Here is a 15732-nt window from a genome sequence, read left to right as displayed (position 1 = left end):
AGGTTGGTGCACAAATTCATAGCGTGTTTGTTTTGGATGTTGGTACACTCCACTTGCTGTGGTTTTTTTTTATCAATTGTCATTCTTTATTTAAGTTCCCTGTTGCTCTTTGAGTTTACTTTTTTCTGTTTTATAATTTGTAGTCAGTGGATGAAGATGTGGACACTAGAAAATGGAGTGCCAAATGAAGAAATAGGAACATTTCTGACATGTTCTTCCATTTGAGTTCAGTAGAGGAGCAAAAGCAGTGGAGGTAGCCAGAAACATTTGTCCCATGTATGGGGATAATGCCATTGGAGAGAGCATGGCAGAGAGAGCACGGCAAGGAAAATGGTTTTCTCATTTTAAAGAGGATAGTTTTGACATTAGTGACTCTCCACATTCAAGAAGATCTTGTTTAAATGCAATAATCCACAATGCTCCACATCAGTGTACTGAAGAACTGGCAAATGTGATGAACTGTGATCATTCCACCATTGTGCAAAAATTTGCATCCAGTGAGGAAAGTTCAAAACTTGGGTGTATGGGTACTGCTTGATCTAAGCCAAAATCACAAAAATCAATGGCTGCTCATATGTGTATCTCTGCTTTTTTGTCATCAATTGGCTCATGAACCATACCAACCATTCCTGTACTGTATTATGACTGGTGATGATAAGAGGTTGAATGATTGAGCCAAAACAAAACACCATCTCCCGGTACAATGACCTGACCCACCCACAAAAGAAAATGTTATCATGGTTGCCACAAGTTCTGGAAATCAGGGAAGTTCAAACATGTCAGGGAAATATCAGGGAAATTTGAAAAAAACACTGGAAAAATCTCGTTTTTGTCTCAGCAGATGAAATGGTTTGTTTATGAGATATCATGCATCATAGCTAGCTGGGTGCCGCTTCCCTACTCCCTCATTCTTACTGCTTCTCCCCTTCCTACCACTCCTCTCAGCTCGCAGTCAGTGCTGCCACCACTTCTTGTCACTAGCCTAGCAGCTGCAGATGAGAGGCAGTGGTTTGTTTGGCTCTGATTCTCAGTGGTCAGAGACGTCGGTCAGGTGTGCACAAGTTGTGTCTGAGAGATTGTGTGATTATGTATGTGCTCTCATTTTCTGACAAAGGCTATGGCTGAAAATTTAGTTGTGAGAGTGCAGTTGTCGTTTCTACATGCCTGTCTGCGGCTCAGCAATATTCTTTTTGGTGAATTGCTACCTATCCTTATTTGTATCTGATTCTCAGAGTATCAGGGCGAGTTATCTGTTGCATGAATTGATCACTGTAGTCTCATTTCATCAACATGGTGTCTGTGACATGTGATTAACTGGCTACATGAGTGGACTCTCATGATGGGCCATAACTGCAGGCCATTTCTGCCAATCTGAAATCCATTGTTTCCCACTAATGTCCAAGCCCTGCCCATTGGATCTAGTCTCACTGATATGCCTGCAGGCTGGATCTATTTCTGTGTGGCATAATGCAGTGGATTTATGTGATTTTTCCATGGACCTGGGAATGGGTGCTCCGCGACAGGCCAGAAGCCACAGGTGATGGATTTCAGGAATTGCGGCTGTCTCACCGCAAGTAGTTTTACAGTGTGGCATTTTATAGACATTTTATTTATTATAGTACATTTTGGCTCCTCGAAAGTAGTTTATATAATAGAAAGTATGGATGATAAGAAGAAGAAAATTGTGGCAGTCGCTGGCAGTTTGTATGCTATGTACTCGGATATTTCTTGAAAGAAAAATCACGCAATACCTGTAAAATAATAAACATAACACAGTGGGTGATAACTGACAATAACGGATGTAGTAGAACCAACATGTGATTGGTGGTCACCTATAGTGTTGGCTTACACAACTCTTTCCTGCCTTATACACTTCTTTCAAGACACCTATGTTTTCCGAGGTTCTTTCTGAAATCAGTAATGGTATTTTAAATCTGTCTTGCGACTCCAAGGAAATGTGTATGTTTGTCAGCAAATGTATTTTGTTTTATTGAAATAAAATAACAACAGTGGTCTTAATGAAACACATATACCATGTGGTTTGCTTTCTCCATCTAACATTTTTTGTCAACTTGTATTTTTACTTTACCTTGAGATCTCAAAATTTATCCGGGAAAAATGCTAGAACTTGTCTGGAAATAGGGAAATCTTAGGAAATTTCAGTTGCGGAAACTTGGGGCAAGTGTGGTTATGCATCTGGTGGAACAGTGATGTTGTACTATGAATTTCTTCCCTGAGGTGTAACCATCACTACTGACATTTATTGTCAATGACTGAGATGTTTTGCAGATGCAGTCCAAGAACGACTACAAGGAAGACTCCAAAAAGTGATGCTACTCCATGATAACACCCACCCACATTCTGCTAGACTGGCAAAAGACACTATACAGGAGTTGGTTTAAATCATTCTGCACCAGCATTATTAATCTAATCTTGCGGCCTCAGAGTTTCACGTTTTCTGCTGCCTGTTGAACAACCTCCAAGGAACTTCCTTTCTGGATGAAACTGTGCTCCAAACATGGCTCAATGACTTTTTTGCCTCAAAACCATGTGATTCCTACAGTCACAGAATCGAAAAGTTACCCTAATATGGGCAGACTGTTGTAAATAGTGTAAAAGAATATATTATTGATGACTTAAGTCTCTGTTATGTGTATATGTTTTATTAAACTTATAGAAAAATGCTCCAAACTTGTGTACCAGTCTAATATTTAAGGGTCTGACAGAACTTTCTAATGTGTGTTATCTGGCTGTTTAAACTGAACATTGTTACTGATGTGTATATTAGTGAATTAATCAGAATTCCATTTTAGAGAGCTTTGCATTTACATTGTTTTTTATGTACACTTATTCCAGTTTTAGATTTTCAGTACAAATCTGAGTCTTAAAATTTGTAAAACCTCAGTGTTAGGTATGAAATTTGGTGGAATTTCCCAAAACCAACTGTTACTTTTATTGTTTTGCAGAAATGATCTGAAAGTTCAAGATCTGTTTCAGACAAATCACAATGTTCCCTGTCTATTTATAAGTGTATACATAATTATTGATGTGAAGTTTTATTTACCTTTGTTGTACTGTTGACCAGTTACGACATGCTAGAATTGTGAAGAATATTTATGACAATAGTACTGATGTCATCTCTAGAATTTGTATATCTGGATACCACAATCATTTTTGGGTTGGATTGGGGGGAAAGGGGGGGGGGGGAGGTAGTCATACAAATGCATATTCCCCGACCATGTAAGGAGTTTCTACAATAACAGGTGATCTTTTCGTAGAAAGATAATATTGTATGCTGAGTTTTTGTCCATCTGCAGCATTGTTGTGGGATGCACACTGCTGTGCTATTAAAGACTGAAAGTAAACTTGCAGTTGATATACTTTTTTTCTGCATGTTTTTATGAAGATTTGTTAGATTTATGTGAATTTTAAAGTTACATTTGTATGACTTTTTCCTTTTGATTCTTAGTAAGCTTGCATTTGCTGTGTTGGAATCTATTTATTGTAGACAAACCTGAGAAAATTTTGGAGTGTTAGAGACATTTTTTTAAAGACTAGAACTTACTTTGACAATTTATCCTAAACAGGCATAGGTTTCCTGATGATGACAGATATTTGACTATTTGTGGCCTGAAACTCTTTTTCTCTTTGCTGTTTCTAATCAGCTCAAAATACCTTCTCTGTTTTGTTAAGGTATTGGCCCTGTCTTGTGAAACTGTGACTACTGGCAGGCCTGACTGTGACAGCACAACTTGCTCTAAGACAGCCATTATCAGTGCCATCTCCAGCATAATATTAAAAGCTCATCAAAGTGCATATTACTGCTTCATGTTGGAGAAACTGTTTTGTACTGGTCACCATCAAAATTTGTTTTTCATGTATGCAACAATTGTCTGTCTCCACTTTCTCCCATCATTTCTACCAGTTTTCATTTTCCAGCCACCTTCCTACCCCTGTCGTCAATCTTGGTAATAGCTTCCCTCCTTCCTTCAGTTTTGTCTGGCACAGAATTCACCTTCCAGTTTGCTATCAAAATCTTCTCATTGCTTACTCTGTATTTCTAGGAATGGTTTCTCAGCTTTCTCAGTGGCCTCTTTGTTGCACTACACCTCGCAAATCATTTATGAAAAGAATAGTAGTAAATTATGCTACTCATAAACCTATGATTGCTGTCACAATTTTAGCTTACATTCAAAAGATTTAGAATGAATGTTCTGGCAAACGAAACTTTATTATATTCAGATTTGTGAGTAGGTGGGAATGTGTAATTGTTAAAGGTTCAGTAACTTTCGCTGATGAAAACAAACGGAAATAGTGCATCACATTCCACAAGTAACAGTCTTTTAAGACTGTAATAAAATCATAGACAATATGCATTTCACTTTATTTCAGAGCATCTTCAGTGGTCAGATTTTTTGCTTCCTACTTCATTCCTAATTTTCTTCCATACACAGGTGCTCAATTTTTAGAACATTGTACATTACTGATACTGGATATATCTTTGTTTTCATGTTGTGTAAAACAAAAATATATCCAATGTCAGGAAAGTTAAGTGTTGTAAAAATCGAGCACCTATATGTGAAAAAGCATTAGGATTGAAGTAGGAAACAAAAGATATGAATTGCATATGATATAAATAAGACTTTTGTCGCAGTTGCAAAAGACAATATGTAACCTATATTAGTTGTATAACTACTACTGTCAAAAAAGGGGGCCTGTCAACAAAAAAGATAACATGCATACTATTCTTTTGGCGCTCTGCATGACAGCAGAATGAAATAGTGGTTACTTGAATGTAAAAGGAAATGACAATTTATCACACTAAGAGTATTTGATAAGATTGTTCACAATTTGTCATTTATGAAATGAAATCTATGGCATGTCTTTTGGATTTTCAAAAAACACAAGACTTTTCTGAAACGCACAGTGAAACTGACAAAAATAAATACTAATGTTTATGTACATTTAAAAATAATTGTTGATATTCCAGGCTGGAGTTTCCCTTCTTTAAAAATATATTGTGTTAGAACAGTATACACAGTTTGTGCATGACAAATACCTGTGATTTTTTCTCTCTCTCTCTCACTTTCTGTTTCTCACTCTTTCTCTGTGGCCCTCTTGAAAATCTCTTCTGTCTACTCTTAACATGTCTTGGAAATCAAGTGTAGATAAATAAATGAAGAAACAGATGTTACAATTTTTTGACTGTTTTCGCAAACATGTGAAAATTGTCAATGACGGTTAATATATCTCCTATTCTTACTGTAAAGATCTTTTGTGATGTACAAATCAATTCATCATAACATGGTTTATGAGGTTTTGCCAGGGAGATCATAGAACATACATCTCCAGATGACCAGCTGGGTTAACATTTATGTTCTTCTGCACAGTATTGTGATGGCTAGGTTGTTGGAGTTGAGATACTATGCACATCTAAAATCAACACTTGTAAAAGGTGATTGGGTCATTTGTCAGTATATTGAACAGAAAAACTGAATCATTAACTTGATTGGACATGTTGATACAAGTCTTTCTCTTCTTAATGGTTTGTAAATATTAATTAAATAGGCGGGTCAAGACTCACCTTAAATATGCAGTGATGAGCAACGGGCTCATATCACAAAAGTTATAACTGGTGTTCTGTTGGAAGATTTTTGTGTGTGTGTGTGTGTGTGTGTGTGTGTGTGTGTGTGTGTGTGTAGGAGGAGGGTGGGGGTCGGGGACACACTGATCATGAGGCCTCTCCCTGCTCCCACCCCCACCCCCACCTGCATTCCCAGGATTGGTGCCTGGAAGGAATGGAGGCAGCATTGAAGGAAAAGCGTCAGAATCAGTAGAGGTCAAAGCACAGTTCTTACTGAGCAGTATCCTTCGCCTCCTATTCTCTCTAATGTGTTTTCATTCATCTGTGTCAACCTTTCCTCCTGGCTTCAGAATAACTGCCTTTTCCATTAATTATTTCCTTTGTGCTGTGGAGGAACATGTGTTATCCAAAATTAGGAATAGACCTGCCATCTTTATTTTTGAGTGTGCCTGTTTGCTTTACTAGGATTTGTTTTTCCTGATAGTAAGTAATAGCCATCCCATACATCTCTATGAATTTAATGAATTTCTGAAAGCACACACACACACACACACACACACACACACACACACACACACGATTTTGTAGACCGTACCATGGAAAAATCGGAAAGGGTCAAAATGATGTTATCATAGACACTAGCTTTGGTGTAATACTTTCATTGACTACAGTAATATCTAATGATAACAACATAAATTGCATAAAGTATACATTGTTTGGTGAATGCATTTGGTATGCTCTACTATCACTTAAAAGGACTGAAAACAGCATTTTCAGTAATAACAAGCAGTAATTTGTATTTATTGTTGCTTGTACTTGAATAATGATAGTTAACGTACTTTACATTTGTTATACATTCTTCTAAACTATACTTATGCCTTTTTTCAGACACATGGTGCTTCAGTTGCTTCTGGCCTGTGTGAAGCCTTTGGGGCCATAAATGAACTGCAAAATGTGCAGCTCCAGAAGGATATAGATGAACTGAGACATTCTTTTGATAATTTAGATTCCAGTATAAAGAAAATTTTGGAAGGATATAAAAAACTACGCTCCTCAAAACATGAAATAGAAATTAGCTACAAAAAACTTACCAGTAAATGGGACTTCCTAAGGAAAAAATACATTGAATATATAAAAACTCAAGACAGTGAGTGTATACTCAGAATAGAATCAAGTACAGCTAGCTTCATTGATGTATTGAAGGAAATGCTGCAACTTACATGCTGGGATACATCTCTGATGCACCAAGGGAAGGAACTGCTGTTGACTGTTGCAAACCATGTGAAGCAGAAGTTATCTCATTTCAGCGAATTTCTTAAAGTCAAAGCCTTAAGAAACTTTACGTTGGGATCATATCCTTTTATAAACATAATTATGTTATTGTTCCTCTTTGTAACTCCATAAAGTATATACAGCATGAGATGAAATGAATTACAAAATCATTTGTGTACTGAGTGTACCTAATAAGGGTTTTTCTAATTTAATACTGTAATAAGGATAGATATATGATTTATCTTGAACAGAAATATCTCCTCCATGCAGACAAGCATGGATTTCACAAACATCAGTCATGCAAAACCCGATGTGTGCTTTTCTCATATGGTATCCAGAAAATCATACATCAAAATTATCAGGCAGACACAGTTTTTCTTGGCTTCAGAAAAGTATTTGACTAAGTACCACACCTGTGCTTTTATTGAATCTACATCTACATACATAATCCGCAATCCACCATACGGTGCGTGGCGGAGGGTACCTCGTACCTCAACTAGCATCTTCTCTCCCTGTTCCACTCCCAAACAGAACGAGGGAAAAATGACTGCCTATATGCATCTGTACAAGCCCTAGTCTATCTTATCTTATCTTATCTTATCTTATCTTTGTGGTCTTTCCGCGAAATATAAGTAGGTGGCAGTAAAATTGTACTGCAGTCAGCCTCAAATGTTGGTTCTCTAAATTTCCTCAGTAGCGAGTCACGAAAAGAACACCTCATTTCCTCTAGAGACTCCCACCCGAGTTCCTGAAGCATTTCCGTAACACTCGTGTGATGATCAAACCTACCAGTAACAAATCTAGCAGCCCGCCTCTGAATTGCTTCTATGTCCTCCCTCAGTATGACCTGATAGGGATCCCAAACGCTCGAGCAGTACTCAAGAATAGGTCATTTTAGTGTTTTATAAGCAGTCTCCTTTACAGATGAACTACATCTTCCCAAAATTCTACCAACGAACCGAAGACGACTCTCCACCTAATCCCACAACTGCCATTACATGCTTGTCCCACTTCATATCGCTCTGCAATGTTATGCCCAAGTATTTAATCGACGTGACTGTGTCAAGTGGTACACTACTAATGGAGTATTCAAACATTACAGGATTATTTTTCCTATTCATCTGCATTAATTTACATTTATCTATATTTAGAGTTAGCTGCCATTCTTTATACCAATCACAAATCCTGTCCAAGTTATCTTGTATCCTCCTACAGTCACCCAACGACGACACCTTCCCATACACTACAGCATCATCAGCAAACAGCCGCATATTGCTATCCACCCTATCCAAAAGATCATTTATGTAGATAGAAAACAACAGCGGACCTACCACACTTCCCTGGGGCACTCCAGATGATACCCTCACCTCCGATGAACACTCACCATCAAGGACAACGTACTAGGTTCTATTACTTAAGAATTCTTTGAGCCACTCACATATTTGGGAACCAATCCCATATGCTCATACCTTAGTTAGGAGTCTGCAGTGGGGCACCGAGTCAAACGCTTTCCGGAAGTCTAGGAATGTGGCATCCGTCTGATACCCTTCATCCATGGTTTGCAAGATATCATGTGAAAAAAGGGCGAGTCGCGTTTCGCAGGAGCGATGCTTTCTAAAGCCGTGCTGATGCATGGACAGCTACTTCTCTGTTTCAAGGAAATTCATTATATTCAAACTGAGAATATGTTCAAGAATCCTGCAACAGACCGATGTTAAGGATATTGGTCTGTAATTTTGAGGATCCGTCCTTCTACCCTTCTTATATACAGGTGTCACCTGTGCTTTTTTCCAGTCGCTCGGGACTTTTTCGTTGGGCAAGAGATTCACGATAAATGCAAGCTAAGTAAGGAGCCAATACAGTAGAGTACTCTCTGTAAAACCGAATTGGAATCTCATCAGGACCTGGCAATTTATTTATTTTCAATCCATTCAGCTGCTTCACACAGAGATGTCTATCACTATGTCCTCCGTATGGGAATCTGTATGAGACTCGAACGGCGGTATGTTTGTGCGATCCTCCTACGTGAAAGATTTCTCAAATGCTAAATTTAAAATTTCAGCCTTCGTTTTTCTGTCTTACGTTGCCAGGCCAGACTGATCAGTGAGTGACTGGATGGAAGCCTTCGACCCGCTTACGTAAGACCAGAATTTCCTTGGGTTTTTAGCAAGATCTTTTGCTAAGGTATGACAGTGGTAGTGGTTGTATGCTTCGTACATCGCTCTTTTTACAGCAGCACAAATCTCTACTAACTTTTGCCTGTCCTTGTTCTCCCGATCTTTCTTGTACCGCGAGTGCAACTGTCTTTGCTTCCTGAGCATTCTCTGAATTGCGCTGTTAAAACACAGTGGGTCTTTTCCATCCGTAACCCACTTTTTCGGCACATACTTGTCCAATGCGTGATTTACAATGTGTTGAAAATTTGCCCATAATTCTCCCACGTCCATCATACCGGAAGTAAATGAAGTCGATTCATTTACTAAGGGGGATGCTAACAATTGCTTATCTGCTCTTTCTAGTAAGAATACTCTCCTAGCCTTCTTGACCGACTTTTTTACTTTCGTAACCATAGTCGTAATGACAACATCATGATCACTAATCCCTGTCTCAACACTGACACCGTCGATGAGGTCTGGTCTGTTCGAGGGTACCAGATCCAAAATATTTCCATTACGCGTTGGCTGTCGATTTAGCTGCTCAAGACAGTTTTCGGATAATGTGTTCAAAAGTAATTCACACGATGGCTTGTCTGTACCACCTGTAATGAATCCATAGGCATCCCAGTCTATACTAGGTAGGTTGAAGTCCCCTCCGACTAATATAGCATGATCCGGGTACTTCTGTGATACAGAGTGTAGACTCCCTTCGAATGATTCTAGAACTGTCACGGTGGAACCTGGTAGCCGGTAATAACACCCAACAATTAAATTTATTTCTCCTAGCCCTGTTAAACATGTTCAGATAACTTCACAATCACACTCTACTTCGACCTCAGTAGACACAATATTTTTACCAACTGCAATGAAGACACCACCTCCTACAGTGTATAATCTGTCTTTCTGATACATGTTCCAACCCTCACTAAATATTTCAGAACTTCCTGTCTCAGGGTTCAGCCAGGTCTCAGTCCCGAGAATAATTTGCGCGCCACACGCTTCTTGGAGGGCAGTAAATTCAGGAACTTTATTCCGAACACTCTGAAAATTTACTGCTAATATCTTGGTAGCTGAAGTGTCTTTACACTGAGCGCGTCCTGATTTCGCTGCCTGCATGTCGACTGATGAATGTTCATCAGGATACCTCGCACTACTGCCAGGCCTAAAAAACCCCCATGTGCACGCCACAAGTACTCTGCTACCCTAGTAGGTGCTTCCTTTGTGTAGTGCACCCCTGACCTATCTAGGGGTGTCCTACAATTTTCCACCCAATAGAGTAAGTCTAGAAATCTGCAGCCAAGATCATTACAGAGTCGTTGAAGCCTGTGGTTGAGACCCTCCACTCAGCTCCAAACCAAAGGACCCCGATCCACTCTGGGAACAATGCTGCAAATAGAGAGCTCTGCTTGCACCCCGCGTGCGAGGCCAGCGGTCTTCACCAAATCCACCAGCTGCCTGTACGAACTGAGGATCGCCTCAGAACCCAAGCGACTGGCATCATTGGTGCTGACGTGAGCAACTACTTGCAGATGACTGCACCCTGTTCGCTCGATAGCTGCCTCCACATCTTGGATGAGGCGCCCTGGCAGACAAACCGAGTGCACATTGGAATTCTACAGTACAGTACAGTACAATACAGTTATATGGAGTAGCAAACAAAATTTGTGACTGGGTCGAGGATTTCTTATTAGGGAGGACACAGCATATTATCTTAGACAGAGAGTCATCGGCAGATTAGAAGTAACTTCAGGTATGCCACAGAGAAATGTGTTAGGATCCTTTGTGTTCATTTTTTATGTTAATGACGTTGCAGACAATTCTAACCTCAGACATTTTTGCAACTGATGCAATCATGTATAGTGAAGTTCTGTCCCAAAAATGCTGCACAAACATCCAGTCAGATCTTGATGAGATTTCCAAGTGGTTTAAAGTTTGGCAGCTAGTTTTAAGTATTCAGGAATGTAAAATTCTGTGCTTCACAAAAGGCAGGAAAGTCGTATCCTCTATGACTACAATACAATATCAGTGACTCTCGGCTGGGATCAGTCAGTTCATACATATACCTGAATGTAACAGTTTGTAGAGATACAAAATGTCACAGTCACACACGCTGTGTTTTAGGTAAAGCTGCTAGCAGATTTCAGTTCATTGGTAGGATACTAGGAAAATGCGATAAGTATACCAAGGAGATTGCTTACAAAACACTCCTGTGACCCATCCTAGCATATTGCTCAAATGTGTGGGACCTCTATCAAACAGGGCTAGCAAGAGACACTGAAAGTGTAAGAAGAAGGGCAGTGCAGATGGTTACAGGTTAATTTGACCCTTGGGAGAGAGTGTCACAGAAATGCTGGAAAAACAGAACTGGCAGACACTTGCAATAGATGCGCAATGTATCCCTTGAATGTGCGCTTATAAAGTTTCAACAGCTCATTTTAAGTGTGGAATATAGGAATATACTGCAAAGTGGACAAAGTCAAAACCATCGTACAATATGCATTAGATGAGTATGTGCCAAGCAAGATCGTAAGAGATGGAAAGGAGCCACCGTGGTACAACAACCGAGTTAGAAAACTGTTATGGAAGCAAAGGGAACTTCACAGCAAACATAAACATAGTCAAAGCCTTGCAGATAAACAAAAATTACACGAAGCAAAATGTAGTGTGAGGAATGCTATGCGAGAGGCATTCAACTAATTCAAAAGTAAAGTTCTATGTACTGACTTAGCAGAAAATCCTAAGAAATTTTGGTCTAATGTCACAGCGGTAGGTGGATCAAAGCAAAATGTCCAGACACTCTGTGACCAAAATGGTACTGAACCAGAGGTGACAGACTAAAGGCCAAAATACTAAATGTCTTTTTCCAAAGCTGTTTCACAGAGGAAGACTGCACTGTAGTTCCTTCTCTAGATTGTCACACAGATGACTAAATGGTTGAGAGATAGAAAAACAATTAAAATTGCTCGAAAGAGGAAAGGTCGCTGAATCTGATGGGATACTAGTTCGATTTTACACAGAGTACGCGAAGGAACTTGCCCCCTTCTTGCAGCGGTGTACCATAGGTCTCTAGAAGAACATAGCATTCCAAAAGATTGGAAAGGGGATTGGTCATCCCCGTTTTCAATAAGGGACGTAGAACAGATGTGCAGAACTATAGACCAATATCTCTGATGTTGATTAGTTGTAGAATTTTGGAACGTATTATGTTAGAGTACAATGACTTTTCTGGAGACTAGAAATCTACTCTTTAGGAATCAGCATGGGTTTTGAAAAAGACGATCATGTGAAACCCAGCTCGAGCTATTTGTTCACAAGGCTCAGAGGGCCATAGACACGGATTCTCAGGTAGGTGCCGTGTTTCTTGACTTCCGCAAGGCGTTCGATACAGTTTCGCACAGTCATTTAATGAACAAAGTAAGAGCATGTGGACTATCAGATCAATTGTGTGACTGGATTGAAGAGTTCCTAGGTAACAGAACGCAGCATGTCTTTCTCAATGGAGAGAAGTCTTCCGAAGTAAGAGTGATTTCAGGTGTGCCCGCAGGAGAGTGTTGTAGCACCATAGCTATTCACAATATACGTATATAAATGACCTTGTGGATAACATCAGAAGTGCACTGAGATGTTTTGCTGATGATGCTGTAGTATATCGAGAGGTTGCAACAATTGAAAATTGTACTGAAATGCAGGAGGATCTGCAACGAATTGACCCAAGGTGTAGAGAATGGCAATTGAATCTCAATGTAGATAAGTGTAATGTGCTGCAAATACATAGAAAGAAAGATCTTTTATCATTTAGCTACAATATAGCAGATCAGCAACTGGAAGCAGTTAATTCCATAAATTATGAGAGAGTAGGCATTAGTGGAAAATCTCATATAAGATGTGAAACAAATACTAACAAAGAGATAGAGGGGCTGGCCAGTACTTACCTCAGCTCAGTACAGCCGATAGATACACATAAAACAGAACTGAAAATTTACATTCCTAGCTTTCGGAACTTTGTTCCTTCATCAGGGAGGAGAGAGGGGAAAAAAGGGAAGAAGGGAAAGTGGATTCAGTTACTCACAACCCAGGTTATGAAGCAACAGGGTAAGGTAAACAGGGAGGGTAGCAAGGATGGAGGCATGGTTATCAATATTCCCAGACTACCTTCTCTACCCAGCGGTTCCTACCCCTGTAACCGACCCCGCTGCAAAACCTGCCCCATGCATCCCCCCACAATCACCTACTCCAGCCCCGCTACTGGTAAAACATACACAATTCAAGGCAGGGCTACGTGTGAAACTACACATGTCATTTATCAACTGACATGCCTGCACTGCACAGCCTTTTACATCGGCATGACAACAACCAAACTGGCTGAGCGCATGAACGGACACAGACGAACTGTCCGCCTAGGAGATGCCCAATACCCAGTAGCGGAGCATGCCCTCCAGCATAATTCTAGGGACCTAGGAACCTGCTACACCGTATGTGCCATTTGGCTTCTCCCACCCAACACCAGTCCCTCTGAACTGCGGAGATGGGAACTTGCACTCCAACACATCCTTTCATCCCGCCATCCCCCTGGACTGAACCTACGTTAAACAACCTCACTCCCATTCACTCTTCAGTCTTCTCCTCTTTCCCTTTCCTCTTTAGCCATTCACGCATCTTTTCCTCCTACATAGTTGTGTTTATCTTTATACAATATACCTCTTTACTTCTGTATGCATCCTCTTTGGTTTAGATAACCATGCCTCCAGCCTTGTTACCCTCCCTGTTTACCTTTCCCTGTTGCTTCATAACCTGGGTTGTGAGTAACTGAATCCACTTTCCCTTCTTCCCTTTTTTCCCCTCTCTCCTCCCTGATGAAGGAACAAAGTTCCGAAAGCTAGGAATGTAAATTTTCAGTTCTGTTTTATGTGTATCTATCGGCTGTACTGAGCTGAGGTAAGTACTGGCCAGCCCCTCTATCTCTTTGTTAGAGTAGGCATTAGGAGTGATTTAAAATGGAATGACCATATAAAATTAATCGTTGGTAAAGCAGATGCCAGACTGAGATTCATTAGAAGAATCCTAAGGAAATACAGTCCGAAAACAAAGGAAGTAGGTTACAGTACACTTGTTCACCCACTGCTTGAATACTGCTCACTGGTGTGGGATCCGTACGAGATAGGGTTGATAGAAGAGATAGAGAAGATCCAACGGAGAGCAGCATGCTTTGTTACAGGATCATTTAGTAATTGCGAAAGCGTTACAGAGATGATAGATAAACTCCAGTGGAAGAGTCTGCCAGAGAGATGCTCAGTAGCTCGGTACGAGGTTTTGTTAAAGTTTCGACAACATACCTTCACCGAGGAGTCAAGCGGTATATTACTCCTTCCTATGTATATCTCGCAAAGAGACCGTGAGGATAAAATCAGAGAGATTAGAGCCCACACAGAGGCATAACAACAATCTTTCTTTCCACGAACAATGTGAGACTGGAATAGAAGGGAGAACAGTTAGAGGTACTCAAGGTACTCTCCGCCACACACCGTCAGGTGGCTAGCAGAGTTTGGATGTAGATGTAAATTTCACCAGGCCTGTGTTATGAGTTGTTAACATTACAGGGACTTGAATCCATTGTAATATAGACAAATATGTAGTGGGTATCTCATAAAATTATCTCCTCATGAACTGACTGCAGCTGATAATGTTGTTCATTTCACGAATGAGGAAGATAATTTTTGAGATAAAAATGCATCTAAACATTGTTCTTAGCACAGGAAAGTTGAGAAAAATACACTACTGATTCTCATCACCATAAATGGCATCAGAACTCACATTTTCTCCAAACTACAGGGTTATTACAAATGATTGAAGCGATTTCACAGCTCTACAATAACTTTATTATTTGAGATATTTTCACAATGCTTTGCACACGCATACAAAAACTCAAAAAGTTTTTTTAGGCACACAAATGTTCGATATGTGCCCCTTTAGTGATTCGGCAGACATCAAGCCGATAATAAAGTTCCTCCCACACTCGGCGCAGCATGTCCCCATCAATGAGTTCGAAAGCATCGTTGATGCGAGCTCGCAGTTCTGGCACGTTTCTTGGTAGATGAGGTTTAAACACTGAATCTTTCACATAACCCCACAGAAAGAAATCGCATGGGGTTAAGTCGGGAGAGCGTGGAGGCTATGACATGAATTGCTTATCATGCTCTCCACCACGACCGATCCATCGGTTTCCCAATCTCCTGTTTAAGAAATGCTGAACATCATGATGGAAGTGCGGTGGAGCACCATCCTGTTGAAAGATGAAGTTGGCGCTGTCGGTCTCCAGTTGTGGCATGAGGCAATTTTCCAGCATGTCCAGATACACGTGTTCTGTAACGTTTTTTTCGCAGAAGAAAAAGGGGCCGTAAACTTTAAACCGTGAGATTGCACAAAACACGTTAACTTTTGGTGAATTGCGAATTTGCTGCACGAATGCGTGAGGATTCTCTACCGCCCAGATTCGCACATTGTGTCTGTTCACTTCACTATTAAGAAAAAATGTTGCTTCATCTCTGAAAACAAGTTTCGCACTGAACGCATCCTCTTCCATGAGCTGTTGCAACCGCGCCGAAAATTCAAAGCGTTTGACTTTGTCATCGGGTGTCAGGGCTTGTAGCAATTGTAAACGGTAAGGCTTCTGCTTTAGCCTTTTCCGTAAGATTTTCCAAACCGTCAGCTGTGGTACGTTTA

At 40.2% G+C, this 15732-nt stretch overlaps 1 protein-coding gene across 1 annotated transcript in view; it reads left to right on the top strand.

Moving 5' to 3' along the window:
• LOC126469706 (Hermansky-Pudlak syndrome 1 protein homolog) overlaps nt 1-15732 on the top strand; it is a 152234-nt gene that overhangs the window by 68327 nt on the left and 68175 nt on the right. The window contains exon 6 of the mRNA XM_050096892.1: nt 6473-6936. Coding sequence (XP_049952849.1) covers nt 6473-6936 — 464 coding nt within the window. The remainder of the gene's footprint in view (nt 1-6472; nt 6937-15732) is intronic.

Source organism: Schistocerca serialis, chromosome 1, assembly GCF_023864345.2.
Source record: "Schistocerca serialis cubense isolate TAMUIC-IGC-003099 chromosome 1, iqSchSeri2.2, whole genome shotgun sequence".
Lineage (NCBI taxonomy): Eukaryota > Metazoa > Arthropoda > Insecta > Orthoptera > Acrididae > Schistocerca > Schistocerca serialis.
The sequence above is the reverse complement of the archived record's forward strand: the minus strand, read 5'-3'. Positions and strand labels throughout refer to the sequence as shown.